Below are 19,356 nucleotides of genomic sequence, written 5' to 3'. Positions count from 1 at the left end.
GCTTTGTGGTAACAATGGTTGTTGCTTACACAAGTAGTGAAAGTTCAAATCACATTACATACATATTATTTTTATGAGGAGAATAAAAAGAAACTAATCACTTGAAGCCATTATGTTCGGGTTTTGGGTTTGGGCGAATCACTTAGGTTCAAATCGACCAGACCAACTTGAACCATCTAACCGGATTTAATTCGATCTAACCACGTCATGAATAATTGAACTATTTGGATTTAAACTGGACCGGTTTGGCCATGTATTGGTTTAATCTGGACTGGGCCAAATAGAGTTGAGCATGAATCTGTATTTGGGACCAAGCCAGCCGACCCAAACTAGATCGAGATGGGTCAATCAGGCCAGGTCCAAACCATTTAGGTTCGAATCAAGTTGGGCCCAAACAATATGGATTCAGAACTGTCCAACCAATCCAGATCAAGTCAGTTTCAGCTGGACCAGCCCAAATCATGTTGGCATGGGTTCATATTTGGTATGGAGTCACCTGACCCAAACCAAATAGGGGTGGGTCGAGCATGCCATCTAGATTCATATCAAAGTTGGTTCGGCCTAAACCGGTCCAAATCAGGTCAGATCAGGATGCCCCAAATGATCTGATCTAGAGTTGGATCTGGTTGACCCAAATCGAATCAGTTTAGATTGTTGGGTTGTTTGGGTTGATTCAAATTGGGAACAGTTGGGTCATTCACGCCAGAATCAAATAGGACCAAATTGGGCGATTAAACGAATTGATTGGACCATTTGACTGAATTTGGATTCATGTGTATTTGGGTGAGCTATGTTGACTTGAATCAAAATTAATTTTAGTCAATAATTAATTACTGAAAATTAATAAATTAATTATAAATTGTTTCCCTCAAATGAAAAAATTAAAGAAAAATGGCTAAAAAATTCACAGTTGTATTATTAGTGATTAATCCAATGAATATCCACAACCCGACCTAACCCAACCCATTTAAATTGATCCAATTGGTGATTCAATCCATTTCCAACCCACTAAGTAAATGGGTGGGTTGGGTGAGAAATTGCCACACCTACCAGCCACATACCAACAAAGGAAACTCTTGATAAACACCTTGGGTTTTCCAAGAGAGTGATTAAATGGTAAAGAATCTACTCCAGCTCACTAACTAATTGTCAATTTTTCTCATCCAAACCTTCTGAGGAGAAAAAAAAAATGCTGAAGAATAAATCAACACACTGAAATAGAGAATTTTCTGTCATGGCCCTTGCTGGAAGTAACACATTAGAGCATTTTGATGAATTCATACATTGCTGGAAGACTAAAGAATTGGAAAACAAAATGTGAGATGTGTTCACTGCAAGATATCAACCCATGTCTGTACCAGCACTTTTAGTCATGTCATACATTTTGTCATTTTGCATTTCTCCAATTTTCAACATTTTATCAGTTCTGTGAGAAACCCAAAAGGAAAGAGATAAAGACATACAAAAATAAAGCTACCCACGAACTTAACATGCCTTCTCCGGTCAGGTTGCCATCTCAGATTCTCAATCACTATTCTGCTTTCTTGAACCCCAAGATGAGTACGATGGGGCAAAACCGCAAAATAAACAGGCCATCAATTCCCCTAATAAGCAAATCCTTGCACAGACGCTCTACGGCTCTAGGAGTTTGTTATCAATAACCAAAATTAGACGTTGATAAAACTCCATGACTGTGCAACCTGACCAAATAATGAGCGCGCTCCATGATAACAGCTTGCTACTTAAATCCCTTTAATTTTACAGTAGGCATACAAACCAGAACCAAGAAAACCAAGGAACTGCCCAAAAACGTTCAACTGGAAACAAAACATGACATGTGGTTCAAGTTAGCAAGACAAAAAAAACTCGGGCCAGACAGAGTACCATGAAGAAGACAATATGAGACATAATGAGATGTTCACACTTACAACATCAAATGGAAGCCCACCAAACAGTAGCCAGCCAAGTCCTATGGTAAAGAGATCCTAAGGGTGACAAGAACTTCAAGCATCAAATCATGAATGACATCAACATTATAATTTATAACTACATTAATGCAAATGAACAAGGTCCAACCAATCTCCTAGGCCAGAAATTGAAGTAGAAAAATGATTGCAAGCATCTATGAATCTTCCAATTGGAAATTTGGCGTCCAGATTTTTATTCCAATTGTCCAAAGAGAATGTGCTGAATCAAATTAATGTCAATGTTGTCAGACTTGGATCAGACCTGGAACCAATGGCCTTTTCAATTTTATATAATTCTAGTTTTCATATTTTCGGAAAATCCAGTAAAGCCACTATGGACCAGGACAGTTCTCTGAAAACCAGACAAGTTAAAATGAACCATCCAATTCTCAATGAACCACCCAAGTCAGCTAAGTGTCGATTAACAAATTACAGTGGGAAGTTTCAGATCTGCATTTCATTTGTGAATATCATCATCATCCAAGCCTTCTCCCAACTATATGGGGTCAGCTATCATTTGTAAATATCAAGATACAAATAATTGAACCACATATATATATATATATATATATTTGTGCAATATATCATTATATGCAGTATTATATAGATGTCAAATACATTAAATTATGTATTTTTAACAACAATAATAGTCTTAGGGTTCAGCCCAAGACTCCATGCATGGAGAAAAGAATAATGACCATCTGACAGTCCCAAATTGTCTAAATAAATATTATATTTTTTTAATAATGGCATCATGAGTTACGGGGTCAACCCAGTGGTCAAATGATTTGACCTGTGACCCAGTAAATTTTCCAGGCTTGTGAACAATATGGAATAAGGTTTCCCAGTAAAGTCAGGGAGGGAGCCTCCCCTACAGAAGCCCGACAATCTATACCACATGGATGAATGATGAATCCTGTGGCTAATCCAATCCATCCCCCAGATAGAAGACCACCTGGGTTGCCCATGTGTTCACTCCCTAATCCACCTCTGCCCATACTTTTCTTTGTATGAAAGTTCTGCCAATTGGTAATGGCCATCCAAGTTTTTTATTTTTTTTTTTCACTGAAAAGTTACCTAGGATTTATTTGAACTCGCAGCGAAGTTTTCTGGGCCCAAATTTTTACCATGCATATAGGATAGAGAGTAGAATAGGGGAACTCCTTTTGAGCTCCAAACTGATTTGCCACGTGGAAGATTCTTTGGTCACTAAAGGAAGCTCTCTAAACTACTTTTTTTTTATGAGTAAAGCTCTCTAAACTACTTGAGGAATAGGTTTGATAGTAAGGTCATTTAGCCAATAAGTCAAAATGATCCAGGAATTTCCCACATGGCAACTTAGTTTATGGCTTAAAAGGTTTCTTTCTGTTGATCTGTTCCCCTCCCCATCCTTTATTTATGGAAGAAATTTCAGAAAAAAAAAAAAAAGCATTTGATATACGTTCAAGCACAAGGCCTTCTCAATAGACATCTACAAAGAAAAACTTAATATTTAAATGGTCATTGTTAATTAGGCAAAACTGCTATTCAAGGCAGAGCATGAGGCCGATGTCAACCAGGAGAATGGACAAGTACCCAATCCAGAGGATCTCCTATACAAATAGTTAGGGTTGTTCAGGTAGCTTTCCAAATTGATTCAATTGGGAAACCCTTTTTTATCAGTACTGAGATACCATTTTCCATAATATATAGCATGGTAGATTGAATGTTTCTTTTCCTTTATCACAAGGAACTAGTAAAAGATTAGTAAACAAACCTTGAAATTACCACATATTGTCTGTGTGAGTGCTGAATTAAGGGTTGTATTCAAAAATACGCTGTAGTTTAACAAGAAAGCCAATATACATGAAAGAAGCATGATAGCCTGCGGAAAGAGTGCATCATTTCACATTAGGACCTCTGACTACATTCTAGGTCTGGTAGTAGAAGACTAAAGTTCACAAAAAGAACAAACAGAAGTCATAAACTTTCTCCTACATTCTACATATAAGTAACTAACTTATTGAACTGGAAAATCATGGTTCCCATGCGCCAACTTAAAAAATAAAAGCAGTACCACTTGTAATAAACACAAAAATGAAGGCAGTGAATGCAAATATCAATGTATATATGGTTCAAAAATATTCCTTTAATTGAAAATGAAAAGAAAATGCACATGAAAGTATAACTGTTCAAACAATAATAACAGTGAGTACTTTTGCCACTGGACTGCCATGACACAATTAGTTTAGAAAAGTGATATAAAAAAAGTAAATAATTCGCTAAAATGAGAATAAATATCAGATAAGCAAAGTATGCAGATAATAAGGAAAAAACCCATGAGCTACAGAAAAAAAAAATATTAGCTTGCATAAGTTGCTTGAAATGCTGGAGTGGACATATCAAAGAACTAATAGTATAAAACCCTAGCTCCTCCTGTAAAAGTAACAAGGTTTCGACTTTCAATACCCTCAAGATGTCCTAAGTAAGAAATAATAATGTTATAAGGAAGACATGTTTTGCTGTGAATGAAAAACCTGAAATCCAGGAGAATATAAATGAGGAAAGTTCATTGTAATTTCCAAGTCACCATGAAAAAATGTCCATATTAGCAGTACTGGTCCACATATTATTCCTGCAACAAATACAAATAAAATGTAAGAAAAAGTTCTTAAAGCCCACATATACCATTTGTTACTTGTTCAATAAGTATATACATACATAAAATACCACAATTATGTGTATACTGTATAGTTATTACTACTCATAAATTTGTCACAATTTTATCTTCACAATATTTAATGCTGTTATTAACGTTCTTACATCTTTCTTCTCTTCAAGCTCTAAACCCTACCCTTATCTACACCTTTTGTGGAGGATAATTATTTTTTTGTGAATTAGTTTCCAGAAAAACAAGAAAAAAAAGATTATGAAACCCTATGCATGACTTTGAATGTGGAGATCTTAACTGGTACAAATGGTTGAGTCATGTACATAAAAGACCTTTGACAACACCCATAAGAGGAACCGATCCTCTCTCAGTGGAAGGTGACTCAAGAAATGCTATTTTGTGGGCTAAAATTCAGGCTTCAGGCCCATGGAAACTTTCTCACTTGCTACATGAAATCCACGATATTTCTTCTTCTTTGAGGTGCAGTTTCAGATGGATTCTTAGAAATCTGATCAAGTGGCTGATGGTTTAGCTAAATCTGGTTTGGTAAGCAACTTTTTACATACTGCAAATATGACTTTATTAGCTGTTTTGGGCTCTAGTTCTTTTTGTTCTCTCTAGGACCTGTACATCCTCTCATGTACACCCTTCCTCCTTTTGTAAGTTATCTCTCTTCAAGTAGGGGTAGACCAAAAAGGACATGTGTTGAAATTGTGAGAAACAATTTTAAGTGCTAATAATTTAACAATGGATATGGCATTAAATAGAACAAAATGGCAAAACAGGATTCATGTAGCCAACCCCATATGGTTGGGATAAGACTTGGATGTTACCATTGCACCACATCAGCCCAAAGCTATTGAGTCCACTAGATTTCCCTGAGAACATAGTAAAATATCACACGACAGTAATACAGTTTCCATTTTTTTATCAATAATTAAGTTTCAAACTCCAATAAGAATAAAGAACAGATAGCATACCAATCCGGGCTATAGTCGCAAGATATATTGCTGTAGTGATGTTGGCCATGAAAACAACAACATAGCCATAAGAATCAAATGACAAATCTCGAGCTCCAGCAATAAATGCTCCAAGAACAATCAACCCCACACTGATGAAGCCCTTGGATTTTTCCATTAAGGAGTTAGAAGCATGAAATTTTAGGTAAAATCAAATCAAAATGAATTCTGGTAACCCAAAAAAATATAATAAGGACAAAATATGCCAAGACCAATTGGATTTCATATTGAAGCATTAAAAGGATTAATAATGTCATGTAGAAAAATCCAGGCTATTATAGCAATATTTCACATAACCACCTCAGACAAATAAGGATAACTGAATACTGTTTGTCACCTTACATATACTGACCCAACTACAGGTTCACACATGCGCACTCGGCATGTTTAGTTTCCAGGACACCACTGACACTGTATTTTCTAGAAGAAACAACAAAGGGATAGAGCAGTTCACCTGCCAACAACTGAAGATGAATACTTCTGCCTTGTCAAAAGATATTCCACTATCATCGTGAATACCACAGTAGTCCGCCTAAGAGTGGTGTACATAGGAACATTTACTCCACGTACAGATTCCATTGAAACAAGCTTTTTAAAAAGTGAGAGGAGGAAAATTTAAGTATTGTCAGCAACTGAAAAGAAACCATAGCCGGAAATTCTCCACCAAGGAAGATGAAAAGCATACCATGAAAAGCAAGTATGTGGATGCAAGAGGTAGGGTGCGAACCAACTTCTTGAGTGGTACAAGAGTAACTGAATTATCAGTTAGAGCCCAGGGATCAACAACTGTAAAAGAAATAATCTTCCAGAACCTCATTACATATAGAAGTAAACATGAACATATCATCTGCAATAAATATCAATTGAAATTTGAAAAAAAAAAAAAACTTCAGTTTCCAAACAAACTAAGAGTACAGAAAGAAAAAACCATCTAAAAACATATAAAAGAAGTAAGGTTAGATGTAAAACAATGCTTAGGTGATAAAAAGAAAACATATCTTAAATGGATTTTATTGCAAAACACCAGAGGCAAACTGTAAATAGTTAAGCCATGAAACTTCATTGCGCATGTTTTATCAGAAAACTGAAACTGACACCAAAGTTTTTTACCCATTTCAAGGTGAAACAAACAGAACAAAGGAGAATTGAATTAGAAAGAAAAGGAAGAAGGTATGGTAGAATTTAGGAGGGGGGGAGGACGCAAAAGATGCATAAATACATGATCACCCTATAAGGAGAAAGAGTGACAGAAAAAAAGGGAGATACAACCTGCCAACCCCAGCCCTACACATGAAGCGCCATACAAAAAAACAGCCACAACCCACAACTGAAAAAAAAGGAAAGAAAAAATAAAAATCCAAACAATGATCCAAACCTAAAATCTTCCCACTCCCTAGACTAACCCCTAACTAACAATTAAGCCACTTACACTTGCACCAACTACTGAATCAAACTATCACCAGGTTAGAGCTCCACAATATCTTTGAACCCCTCTTTTCAAAGTGTACTAGGAAAATCTGATGAGAATTCTGATGATCCATCTAAACTGGAGACCTATTCCTCTTCCTGCTTTCTTTTAAAACTTTTTTGTTTCTTCTTTTTTTTTTCTTTTCTTTCCTTTTTTTATATAGGATGGAAATGAATCTGCAAAAATTCTTCTGCGAAGCTTTGATGCTTACATATTTTACATGCTCTATGTTCATACATACACACACATTCTGTATATTATTTATATTTATCATTTATGCTAATCAACCCGATATAGTTAGGACAAGGATTAGATGATGATGATGATATTTATCAATTATATTGGTACAATACTTCATTTTGGTACATATGAATTCATAATATTTCCAAACAACATCCACTTCTTTATACCAATAAAATTCATTTACAGGCAGAAATCAAGAACAGTGTTCTGGTAGGTTAATGGTTGCTTCCTTCTTGGACATCATTAAATTAACTTCAAACTGAAGAAGATGAAAATTGAATACTTTAATATGTTTATATGGAGTAGTTGTTAGACAATGATGAGTAGCATAAGAAATCAAACATTATAACAACTCAACTGTAGAATGTATATGCTATTCAATAGCAAGAAATTAACTTGATAAGGAGCTACCTGAGATAGTGTGATGACATTTGCACACGGGAAATTATATGAAGAAAGAGCTGCTTTGTTAAACATTACCAACAGTACTGCAAGCAGTGACCAAACCAAAGTAATCATAAAATATGAAAACAGAAAATTGGAGAAATCACAAAAGCTCAGAAAGAGAACAAATATGGTAATAGAAGCCCAACTCGTTAAAATTTTAATACCAGCATTGCCATTCAAATAGTAAATGAAGTCCCTTAGAAATCAAATCAGTGTCAAACTAGAGAAGCACACAAAAAAAAGAACAAGTGGAAATGGACCTCATTGCAACATCTTGACAAATCTTATATTTACTCTCAAATATTTAGATATAAATAATGAAGAAGAGAAACAGGTGACTATAAATAAATAATGGGGAGATAGAAAGAAAGAATCACATCAACAAAAAACCGAAGTGTTTTTTTTTTCTTAACTGCAGGTCATCCACAAATATGTTTAGCAGTAAGTAAAATACGGTTGGAACTCAAGGAGAAACCTGAAAAAAGAAACAAAATAAGCACAGAAGTATGAACAAAAGATCCCATGAGAATGAGACTAAAGTAATATTGTAGCCTGTAAGTGAGAGTACACTCTATGAGTGCACACACAGAATTGAGAAAATAACTTAACCATCCTTTACAATTTAGAGAGCTAAGTGGGAAAACTATGCCCAACAACTCAGTGAAGCATTATTCAAACTATATGAGGCATAAGCTACAAGAATCTTGTTTCGTGTTCCATTCCGAGGGTCATATCCTCTATTAAATTATGAGTCCCCAAACTCTTTTTAGCCTTCAACCAACACCAAAGCACTCATTGCCACATCATCAACAGTATTTGTCAAACCTGACAGAACCATCTTAGCTAACTCTCCTAGTCTCAATACATCCATTTCAACATATGATCTCAACAACAGTCATTTATGTACAAATTATTCTCAATTCCCCATGGTTATGTGGTTGGGGAATCATTGATATTATCTTTCTTTTTTATTGCCAAGACAATTTTATTAAGGATGAAAAGAGAATGAATATGAATATATATATATATATATATTACCTGCATCCAAATGGTTTTTTCTTGTTTCCCACTATCCAAATGTTTATGGCATAACTACTTGTACTCACCTTATAGAGTTTCCCATTTAGTTTTGTTATACCAGTAATGAGGTAACATTCAGTAGGTTGAATGTTCATGAACAACTTAGCCAAGTTCTCCGGCTACCATCTATGGTCAGACAGGCAAAGCAGATAGTTAACCATTGTCCAGAAACTTACCTCCACTGCTTCATTGGTGATCACCCAAGGCATTGGATCAAATGGCTACCATGGGGGGAACTGTGATACAATATCACTTACCACACTCCTTTCCAGGCCAAGTCCAGAAGTCCTATCTTGTTCGCATTCAGAAGATCAAAAAGGCTAGTTATGATCACAAGGATCACAATGTCTACTACCAGGTGAGACATTTAGTTTATCTCCGTTTTCATCCTTACAAGTAAATTTCAATGGCAAGGAGAACATGGAATAAGATAGACCCCAGATTCTTTGGCCATTTAAGATACTTGAGAAAGTGGGTTCAGTTGCCTACAGATTGGAGCTTCCCTCCTCTAAACTACCACCCCATCTTCCATGTCTCCTTAGTAGAAATAACTGATTGCATATTTAGTTGAATTTCTTGTGAAGGGAAAGAGGAGGAAAATCAAGATTTCAGCAGTAGAGAAGAAAAGAGGAGGAAGTCAACCAGGATTCTTAGATAAACCCTAGCCGCCAACCCCTCATTATAATTTATACTTAGCTTAAAGGATGAGATATTACAAGGATGCCCTTAGTAGGGCGGCTACTAATGTAGCTGAACAGTCACAACTTAAAAACATAAACTAATGGGCCTAAAGCCCAACAAATTCCTAACTAAATAACTTAAAATAAGAATAAAAACAACTAGGCCCAACTCAACACTCCCCCTCAAGTTGGGAGTAAATGTCACACATTCCCAACTTGCATAGATCATGCTCCAGTTTGTTCTTTGCAACACCTTTTGTGAGAACATCAATGAGCTGCAGATCAAAAGCAATGTATGAAAGACAAACTTCTCTAAAAGTCACTCTTTCTCTGATAAAGTGTCTATCCACTTCAATGTGCTTAGTTTGGTCATGCTAGACTAGGCTATGGGCAATGTTAATTGCTGCCCGGTTATCACAGTACAACATCATAGGTTCTTCTACCTGTACACCAATTTCTTCTAATAGGAAACGGATCTAGAGAAGTTTTGAAACTCCATGTGCCATGGCACCGAATTCAGCTTCAGCACTTGATCTTGCCACCACTATTTGTTTCTTACTCTTCCATGAGACAAGGTTACCCCTAACAAGGGTGCACACTCCTGAAGTCAATCTCCTATCATCAAGGCATCCTGCCCAATCTGCATCTGTATAAGCCTCTAGTTTCAACTGTCCATGATTAGTAAACAATATGCCTCTACCCGGGTGTCCCTTCAGATAAGCAAGAATCCTGTCAACTGCCTCCCAATGTTGGACTCGTGGAGCATGCATGTATTGACTTACCACACTTACTACATAAGAAATGTTTGGTCTTGTCATACACAAGTATAGCAGCTGACCCACAAGTATTTGATATCTCCCAATGTCCTTTACTGGCTCACCTTTTGATGCATTGATTCTATGGTTCTGATCAACAGGGGTACTGATTGCCTTCGTTCCAAGCTTCCTTGTCTCTTGAAGAAAATCCAAGACATACTTCCTTTGAGAGATAAAAATTCTATGTTCTAATCTTGCAACTTCAATGCCTAAGAAAGATCTTAGTTCTCCAAGATCCTTAATTTCAAATTCTTTATGTAGATTTATTTTCAGACAATCAATCTCACTTAGGTCATTCCCCGTGGCAACAATATCATCCACATAAACAATTAGGACTGACACCAAAGATCCCCTTCGCTTCACAAACAAGGTATGATCGGATTGAGTCTGAGTGCATCCAAAAGCAATCAAGGCCTTTCTGAATCTGTCAAACCATGCTCTGGGAGATTGTTTCAAGGCATAAAGTAACTTCTTAAGCCTGCATACCTTTCCCTTTTCAGCATCACTGTAGAGCAGGAAGATCCATATACACTTTCTCTTGCAGATCCCCATTTAGGAAAGCATTCTTCACATCAAGTTGAAACAAGGGCCAAGAGTATGAGGCAGCAAGAGAAAGAAGTATCTAAACAGAGATCATCTTTGCGGCTGGTGCAAAGGTCTCTAAGTAATCAATGTCATAGGTCTGTGTATACCCTTTTGCAATAAGTCTTGCCTTGTACCTTTCTATACCTTCATCTGCGTTATATTTTATTGAGTAAACCCATTTGCATCCAACTATCTCCTTGCCCTCTAGTAGATCCACAATATCCCATGTTTGATTCTTAATCAAAGCTGCCATCTCTTCCTGCATAGTTGTCTTCCACTTAGATTTGGAGAGAGCCTCACTAACACCCTTGGGTATAGACACAGAGTTAAGAGAGGAAAGAAAAACACAATAGGAAGGAGAAAGTCCATAAGTACTATGAAATACAATGAGCAGTACACTTTCTCTTCCCTTTTCTGAGAGCAATAGGAAGATCGAGGTTATCTGTAACAGGGTTAGTAGAATCAATGGGAACTAAAACAGTAGCGGGACCAAGAGGAATACCGGAATCCATGTCAACTGAATCAGGAGTCTCCAAGGAACCGGCAGGAAGTGATGTGAGTTCTGCCATAGTGGAACCAACCTCCTTGTGAAGTCTCTGTCGTAAGTAATGCTGAGAAACATGACGCAAAGGAGGTGGTAAGGTAGGTGACACAAGAGGGTCAAGCACAGGAGTAGACACAAGGACTAGAACTGGGAGAGGAATAGACTACTAACTCACTTCCCCAAAACACTCCCCCTAAGAAGGATTCTTTGAGAAGAAGTATGTAGATTCAAAAAAGGTGACATCTATGATAACATACCAGCTCCCAGAGATTGGATCATAGCAGCAATACCCTTTCTGATTTTCTGCATATCCAAGGAAGACACACTTCTTTGCCTTGAGATCAAGCTTCGAGCGATGAGGACCAAGGATATGTGCAAAGCAGACACACCCAAACACCCTGAGAGGAATATGAAACATTTTCCCCTCAGGAAAAAGGAGACTCAATGGGATGCTGAATCCAAGTATACGAGAGGGCACCCTGTTAATCATATATACTGCTGTGAGAACTGCATCACCCCAAAACCGAACTGGAACTATAGATGTGATCATCATGCTTCATGCAATCTCAACAATGTGTTTGTTCTTCCTTTCCGCAACACCATTCTGTTGTGGACTGTAGGGACAACTGCTTTGATGGACAACACCATATTCTAATACATATGAGGCAAGGTGTTTTTCAAAATATTCCCTGGCATTGTCTGATCTGAACACCTTTACTCTTGTTTCAAACTATGTTAGCACCATCTGATGAAATTGCCTCACCAAGGGTGGTACTTCATCACGGGATCTCATTAGGTAAATCCAAGAGTATCGTGAGAAATCATCCACAAATAAGAGAAAATATCGATAGCCTTCCATAGAAGGAACATGGTAAGGTCCCCACACATTAGAATGAATAACATCAAAAGAAGAACACCTTTTATTACTAGGTTTAAATGAATGTCTACACTGCTTTCCAAATTGACAACCTTCACACTCCAGAAAAAGGTAAATGGCCCAAACGATTATGCAAAAGCATAATTTGACCCACAGACCCTGACTCACTATCCCTGCTGACATGATGACTCTGATGAGGAGGAAGCACATACAGGAGGTAGATCCCATTCACTTCACGACCACTCCCAATCATCCTCTTTGAATCCAGATCCTGCAAAATACAATGACCAGGAGAAAAAATTATTGAGCAATTCAGGTTCTTAATCAAACTACTAACAGATAACGAATTAATACTCAATCTGGGAACATGAATGACAGAGGGTAGAGGAATAGAATCACTAATCTTGACAGATCCCTTCCCAGCAATGGGAACATGGGATCCATCAGCTGTGGAGACCCTATCTCTGCCAGAACAAAGCTGGTAAGAAGAAAAAGTAGTAGAACTATGGGTCATGTGCTCTGAGGCTCCATAATCTGTAATCCAAGGAGGTCCCTCCTTACCTGAAGTAGAAACATAATTTGCAGTGACGTGTGAACTACCTATGTGAGCAAAGGAAGTAGAGTGGATTCCACTAGTACCACCTGTACCTTGTTGTCCACTTGCTGCTGAACTGGAACTAGTTGTATCCCGCTGGTTCAGAAGTTGCCCATACCTCTCAAGTTTGGCCCTTACTGCAACAGCTGCAACAGACTCCAGAGCAATTGTAGTAGGAGGGGCCGGAATGTCACCAGCAACTGCCATATAAGCATTTCCCTTCTTATTTTCCAATCTACTCGGCACAAGATGTGGGTGAAGCCTCCAACAAGAACCTCTTGTGTATTTAGGCTTCTTACAGTAGTCACAGACCAAATCTCTTTTATCTTCCTTCTTGATTTCACTACCACCCCAATCTCCACTTTGTTTAGGTTTCACAGTACTCACCATGGCAAACTAATCAGAAACAGGATTTTTCATCATCACATCTCTCCTGCTCTCCTCCCCTGACACAAAGGCATATGCCTGGGAGAGGGTAACATTGTCCCTGGAAAGAAGATGTTGTCTTGCAATATCATACTCAGGATTAAAGCCAGCAAGAAATTCAAACACCCCATACTTCTCTAGATGTTTATGATAGGTAGCTACATCCTTAGTGGTTTCCCAAGCAAATGTCTCTAAATGGTCAATCTCCCGCCACAAGGTTTTAAGGGCTGAAAAATAGGTTGCAACAGGTCTATCTCCCTGCCTTGTAGAAATAATCTGATTTCTCAACTGATAAGCCCTAGCAACATTCTCCCTCTATGAATAGGTTTCTGTAACCCCATCTCATATTTCCTTAGTTGTATTTGCCCATAAAAAATTTTTACTTATATGGGGCAAAGAATTACACAACCAAGTCATCACCATATAATTCTCCTATACCCATCAGGAGTTGCTAGTTTCAGGTTTCACTTCTTCACCAATGATATACCCTAATTTCTCACGAGCACCAATGGCCATCTTTGCAGATTGTGACCATTTTAAGTAATTTGCACCATCCAACCTAACTGTAGTAATGGTCCCAATCCCGAAAAGGTCTCCAGAACCTCCTCCAGCTGGTTTCATTTCACTGTCAGGCTTATTTTCAACTCCATGACCCTCCATGCTTCTCAAAAAGTGTAAAGAAAATAACTGAAATATGCAAGAAGACCAAACGAAACACTTCTGAAACCAACAACACCTTTCTGGTGTCCTAAATTGCCTTCCCACAAAAGATCCCTTTTCTGTAGGACGGGAGAAGAGAAAGAAGAGACAGTCGCTCTCTCTAGAAGCCTCCAAATCAGGCAAGACTTGAACCGCCCCTTATAGAAAACTCCAAGGAACCCTAAAAAATTAGGGCGCCACTTCATAGGTCAAAATTGAAGAGTCCAACAGAAACAGGACTCTTCCCCTTTCTCCAGTTTTTCCCGATTTTGATGAGAAACCCTAGACCAGCTACAGGGCAAACAGATCCACCAAAAAATCCAAAAGCTGGGCTTACCTGAGATCTTCGATCAGCCTCTTAAATCACCATGCAGTCGGCCGATCTAAGGCCGCATGAGAAAACAACTCAAGGAACCTTCGGCCTGCTCTAATACCAAGTAGAAATCACTGATTGTAGATTTAGTTGAATTTCTTGTGAAGGGAAAGAGGAGGAAGATCAAGATTTCAGCTGTAAAGAAGAAAAGAGGAGGAGAAAAGAGTAGGAAGTCAACCAGCATTCTTAGATAAACCCTAGCCGCCAACCCCTCATTATAATTTATACTTAGCTTAAAGGATGAGATATTACAAGGATGCCCTTAGTAGGGCGGCTACTAATGTAGTTGAACAGTCACAACTTAAAAACATAAACTAATGGGCCTAAATCCCAACAACTTCCTAACTAAATAACTTAAAATAAGAATAAAAACAACTAGGCCCAACTCAACATCCTTCATAAAAAAGCACATCAGTTGCAACATGATGTACAGCTCCACACTTCCAGACTTCTCTGGGGATGGCCACCTGCAAGTAGAACCATACAAAATCATAGATTTTGGATGGGTCAAGCAAGGTCAGCACATCACTAAAGAAGCCGAAGTGTTATGGACCAACTTACCTGCTGAATATACCGAATGGGAACCTTTCAAGCAGATGCAACATGAATTTCCCCACTTCAACCTTGAGCACGGGGTTGACCTTCACCACAGGGGGGATGGGGTACTCTTAGGTCCATGGGCTTACCTTCATGCCCAGATGGCCCAAGACATGTCAGGTTCTACTCAAGGAAGAGGCTGAAGAGACCATAACAAGGCAACTGACAAGAGGGAGTTAGTTGTAACCTCTTTGGATCTGTTGTAAGCCTATAAAAGGGAGACTGTTACAATTGTTGGGCAAGGAATTGAGTTCTCTCTCTCTCTCTCTCTCTCTCTCTCTCTCTCTCTCTCTCTCTCTTTTGTGTTGGGCAGTAACCTAACATAGGCATACAACTACCTAAATCTAATTTACTAGAAGGTATACACCTTAGAATCCCTTGTTCTTAACCAAACCTAAATAATGAATATGTCTTCTTAGAGGTAGATCCTAGCAAATGATTTGAAGAAACCTCCCTTTTATACACATCCTCCCCAATATAGTGGTCCATGTGAAGTGTCTTGGATCAGAGTACTCCAAAACCCATAATATTCAAAGTCCAAGCTCAACTTAATGCAATTAACTCTAAATTTTAGGTGCTATCATGTCCAAAGCCCCAAACTGAACCAATCCATTCTTTAAGCAGCTGTTTGGCATCGTTGCCGTTTCCTGGAGCAACGGCGCCACATCAGTGCCACGTAGAAAAAAATGGTGCTCCAGGAAACAGCCATCTGTTTGGAACTGTTTTTCCATAGAAAACGGTGCTCCAAGCCACACCTTGGAAATCGGGAAGGCATGGCTTGGAGCAACACTAAATTTGGTGTTTCCTGGAGCTGCAGCTCGTTGCTACCAACAGGGAAGTGATGTGGCACCGAATAATGGGTAGAAGTGCAGAAAACATTTCCTGGAGCATTGGTACCAAACAGAAAAAAGTTGTTGTTGCTCCAGGAAACGTCCTACCTGGAAGCAACGATTCCAAACAAAAAAAAGGCACCATTTTCAGAGAAAACGGTGCTTCCAACCCACACATCAGCAGTGCTGCAATGGCAGCATCGATGCCAAACATATGCCAATGAACCAAGCTAAGACAACAGGTTTTTTTCCCACTTATGCAATGATTTGTAGGTATGCATCAACCCAATCTGTGAATAAATATGGCCACCATGGATTTCAAGGAAACCCTCCATTGTGCTTATTTTGATCTATCCCACCACTGGTAGTGTTAATCAACAGTACATCCCACATAAACATATTCCAAAGCAACTCTTTTAATCACAAATTCTTATTGATCCACGTACAATGCAAAATGTAAATAAATAAATAAATAGTAAATAAATACCTATGACAATCTTCTAATGTAAACCTAACATCGTCTGCCTTAGCCCACTTAAGCCTATTGAAATTGGCCAATCTTTCCACCTTGGTTGCAACTCCCCCATATATGTTCTTATAAAATAAATACATTCTTGCCACTAGTATTTTCCTAATATCCACCGGATTATCCATCTATGCGCCACATCTCAAGTAAGACACGCCAAAAGGAAAAATAAGGATTACATAAATATAAAATATTCTTCCCCTTCTCTGTAAACTTATCCGGACAATCCCAAGGAAGGAAAAGTCTTTCCACGTTAATTTTTACTCCATAAGTCTTTGCCTGGTTCACTGTATTTCTTATTCTTGATTAACTGCAGTTTTCTTCCTGTCACAACTTTGTGCACTTGTGCTGAAATTTTGATACTTTCAGTACTCCACTATCTGAAGTTTCGCTATACTCCCAGATTTTGTTAAAAGAAAATAATAACCAAGACAACCCAGTTTTCCCCGGAAATAATTCGTACTTCAGCATTACAAATTCTTCAAAGAGTTATAACAGTTACCCATGTTGCCAATGACATACTTTCAGATAGAACTCTGTATTCCATGCATGAAATCTTCTCAAAGAACAAAAGAAACTGAAGTCCAAATTAATTACCATATGCTCTGGAAGATAAAGAGAGAACTACCATGACTGAAATTCCAAAGTCAATCTCCAAACTAACACAAACCAAATCCTCACTACGTTCCATTCAGTGACTCCACAAGTCATATCTTGCCGCTAATTCGAAGAATTATAAGGCAACCCCCTTGCACAGAAGAGTAAACAAATTTGATCCTACAGGTGGGGATAGAGAGATACAGAAATTTCACTGTGTCAATGCAAAAGCTGCCCAACCAAACAAATTGAAATAACAGAATGGAGATGAAAATACAAATGGGTTAAAATTCTTTCATAAAGGTGATAACTGTCTAAACTACACTGAAGCAGAAAAACAATTAAGAAAAAAGAAAATCGACAGAACACCGAAACAGATTCCAAGAGAAAGGTGGAGAGAAAGAAAGAGAGACAGAGAACGAACGTAAAGACAAAGACTAAATTCAAACCAAAGCAATGAAGCTTAATGGGTAGGAGCAATGAGGATTGAAAACTAATAAACCTGCACAAGTCATGTAAGAAATCGAAGCGTAGGCCCCCCTTTTCGTCATTGCGGAACCCTTGAAGAGGTCCTCGTCACCTTTCGGACGATCGGAAACTGGTAACAGTAAATTCTTCGATGAATTGGAGGCCATGCTTAGAGATCTCAAAGCTCTCCTCCTTCTTCCTTCTCTCTCTCTCCCGGAAAATTTGTAGATCAGAGGATTCAGAGGCAGTTGCCGGAAAGATTCAAAAAAATAGAACGCAAATGGAGGAAATGGAAAAGCAGACTCTGCGTTCCCTCCAAATGAAGATGGTGGCAACTGGTCGGGTTCAGTATGATTTCGTCGCAGTCTGGGTTGGTGACACTTGTGACGATGGTTGTAATCGTCGTCGTGTGTTGAACTATTGATTATTTCTCCTACCGACCCGAATCCGGATATAAAATGTGTATACCCAACCCATTTTGGAATTACTCGATATTTTTCTCGGATCGAGCTCGGATCTAGTCCCAAGTCCCAACAGCCATTGGCCCATTGCAGCGTGCATCGCAGCATCTCCAATGGTTGTTGGGACCATGTGTTGGTATCAGACCGGGACTCGCCCGAAACGTTCGGATTTGATAATGGCAAGAGATTAGTTGGAGCACCCGTTGAACGCCTCAAGCCGGTCTTCTCATATGCAATTCTCTGGATCTACGGGATTTATAATGTTGACTCTTTCTGGCCCCTTTGTAAATTGGGCTTATGTTTCTGTTGGGTCGGGTAGGACCATCTGGAACGATTCATAGTTCTATCGAACTCGGATTGATCGGACAGTTAAAACAGTACATGGTGACTCCAGTGAGTTCTTCAAGTACCGTTAGCTAAACCAATAAGCCGGTGATCGATATATAAATCTGTCGATGGGTCGGGTTCACCTGAAACAATTGGCTGGTTAGCACCGATTCTTGCTGTTAACAATTCATACCCGAACCATTAATATGGTTAATAATATATAAGGATCTCTTTTTTTTGTATTTTTGTATTTTTTTATTTTTATATTTAAAAGTAACTTTCATAAATATATAAGATACCATCAAAATTACATTTTATAATATATAAAGAAGGGTCAATTACAGATTGGTACCCTGTATTCTGGGGGTAGTGATAGATATGTACCCTGGATTTTCAATTACAACACTTATATCCTGAACTCTCAAAAATAGACACTTGAGTCAATCTGTTAGTATTCCGTCGGTAAACATTACATAATATCAAAAATACCCTTCTTGTGTATTTTTTAGATCATTTTGCATAATAAAATCATCATTAGAGAATGTTGTCGTCAGAAAATTTGAATCTATTATTTGTTGTCCATGTGAAAACGTCATTGTAGGGAGACATCCGATTACCTAAGAATGATCTCAGAAATACACAAAAAAGGGTATTTTTGGGATTATTGTAATGTTTAATTGACAGAATACTAATGGATGGACCAAAGTGTCTACTTTTGAGAGTTCAGGGTAATCAAGTGTTACAATTAAAAGTTCAAAATACCTATCTATCACTATCCCCAAGGTACGGGGTACTCATCTCTAATTTACCCTATAAAGAATTCAGTATTTTACTATGGGATTTGTTAAGGTTATATGATCAAAATGTAGTTCTAGTCATTATTATGATTGATAATTATAGATTTTGAGTATAATTAGGCTAGACTCGATTGTTTTGATTAATAATTGATTTGGTTTTGAGTCTTTCTTATAGTCAATATTAATAATTGAAATGCATCTACTAATTTCCCATCCTAAACCAGACCTAGGCCTAGGTTTGTGTACAAGTGCAACCCATAAATATATGCAAATATATATTTTTTA

General features: G+C 38.0%; 1 protein-coding gene across 3 annotated transcripts; it reads right to left on the bottom strand.

Annotated features, from left to right (window-relative positions):
• Nucleotides 1-1,218: 1,218 nt before the first annotated feature.
• LOC148869450 (Nucleotide/sugar transporter family protein) lies at nt 1,219-17,857 on the bottom strand. 3 transcript variants are annotated; one of them, XM_088968084.1, is made up of 11 exons: nt 17,521-17,658; nt 17,019-17,198; nt 7,759-7,835; nt 6,322-6,483; nt 6,091-6,224; nt 5,598-5,728; nt 5,451-5,495; nt 4,484-4,581; nt 3,724-3,831; nt 1,929-1,985; nt 1,219-1,817 (listed from the first exon to the last, which is right to left on the bottom strand). In XM_088968084.1, the coding sequence occupies exons 2-11, from the start codon at nt 17,110-17,112 to the stop codon at nt 1,743-1,745; spliced, it is 981 nt and encodes a 326-aa protein (XP_088824210.1). In that variant the 5' UTR covers nt 17,113-17,198; nt 17,521-17,658; the 3' UTR covers nt 1,219-1,742. The 3 variants fall into 3 exon arrangements, with proteins under 3 accessions (XP_088824210.1, XP_088824212.1, XP_088824211.1); XM_088968086.1 differs by lacking the exon at nt 17,019-17,198 and having other exon boundaries at nt 17,521-17,857; XM_088968085.1 differs by lacking the exons at nt 5,451-5,495; nt 17,019-17,198 and having other exon boundaries at nt 17,521-17,801.
• Between the last annotated feature and the right edge of the window lie 1,499 nt (nt 17,858-19,356).

Source organism: Nelumbo lutea, chromosome 2 (assembly GCF_056320005.1).
Source record: "Nelumbo lutea isolate HS-2025 chromosome 2, American lotus-T2T, whole genome shotgun sequence".
Taxonomy (NCBI): Eukaryota; Viridiplantae; Streptophyta; class Magnoliopsida; order Proteales; family Nelumbonaceae; genus Nelumbo; species Nelumbo lutea.
The sequence above is the reverse complement of the archived record's forward strand: the minus strand, read 5'-3'. Positions and strand labels throughout refer to the sequence as shown.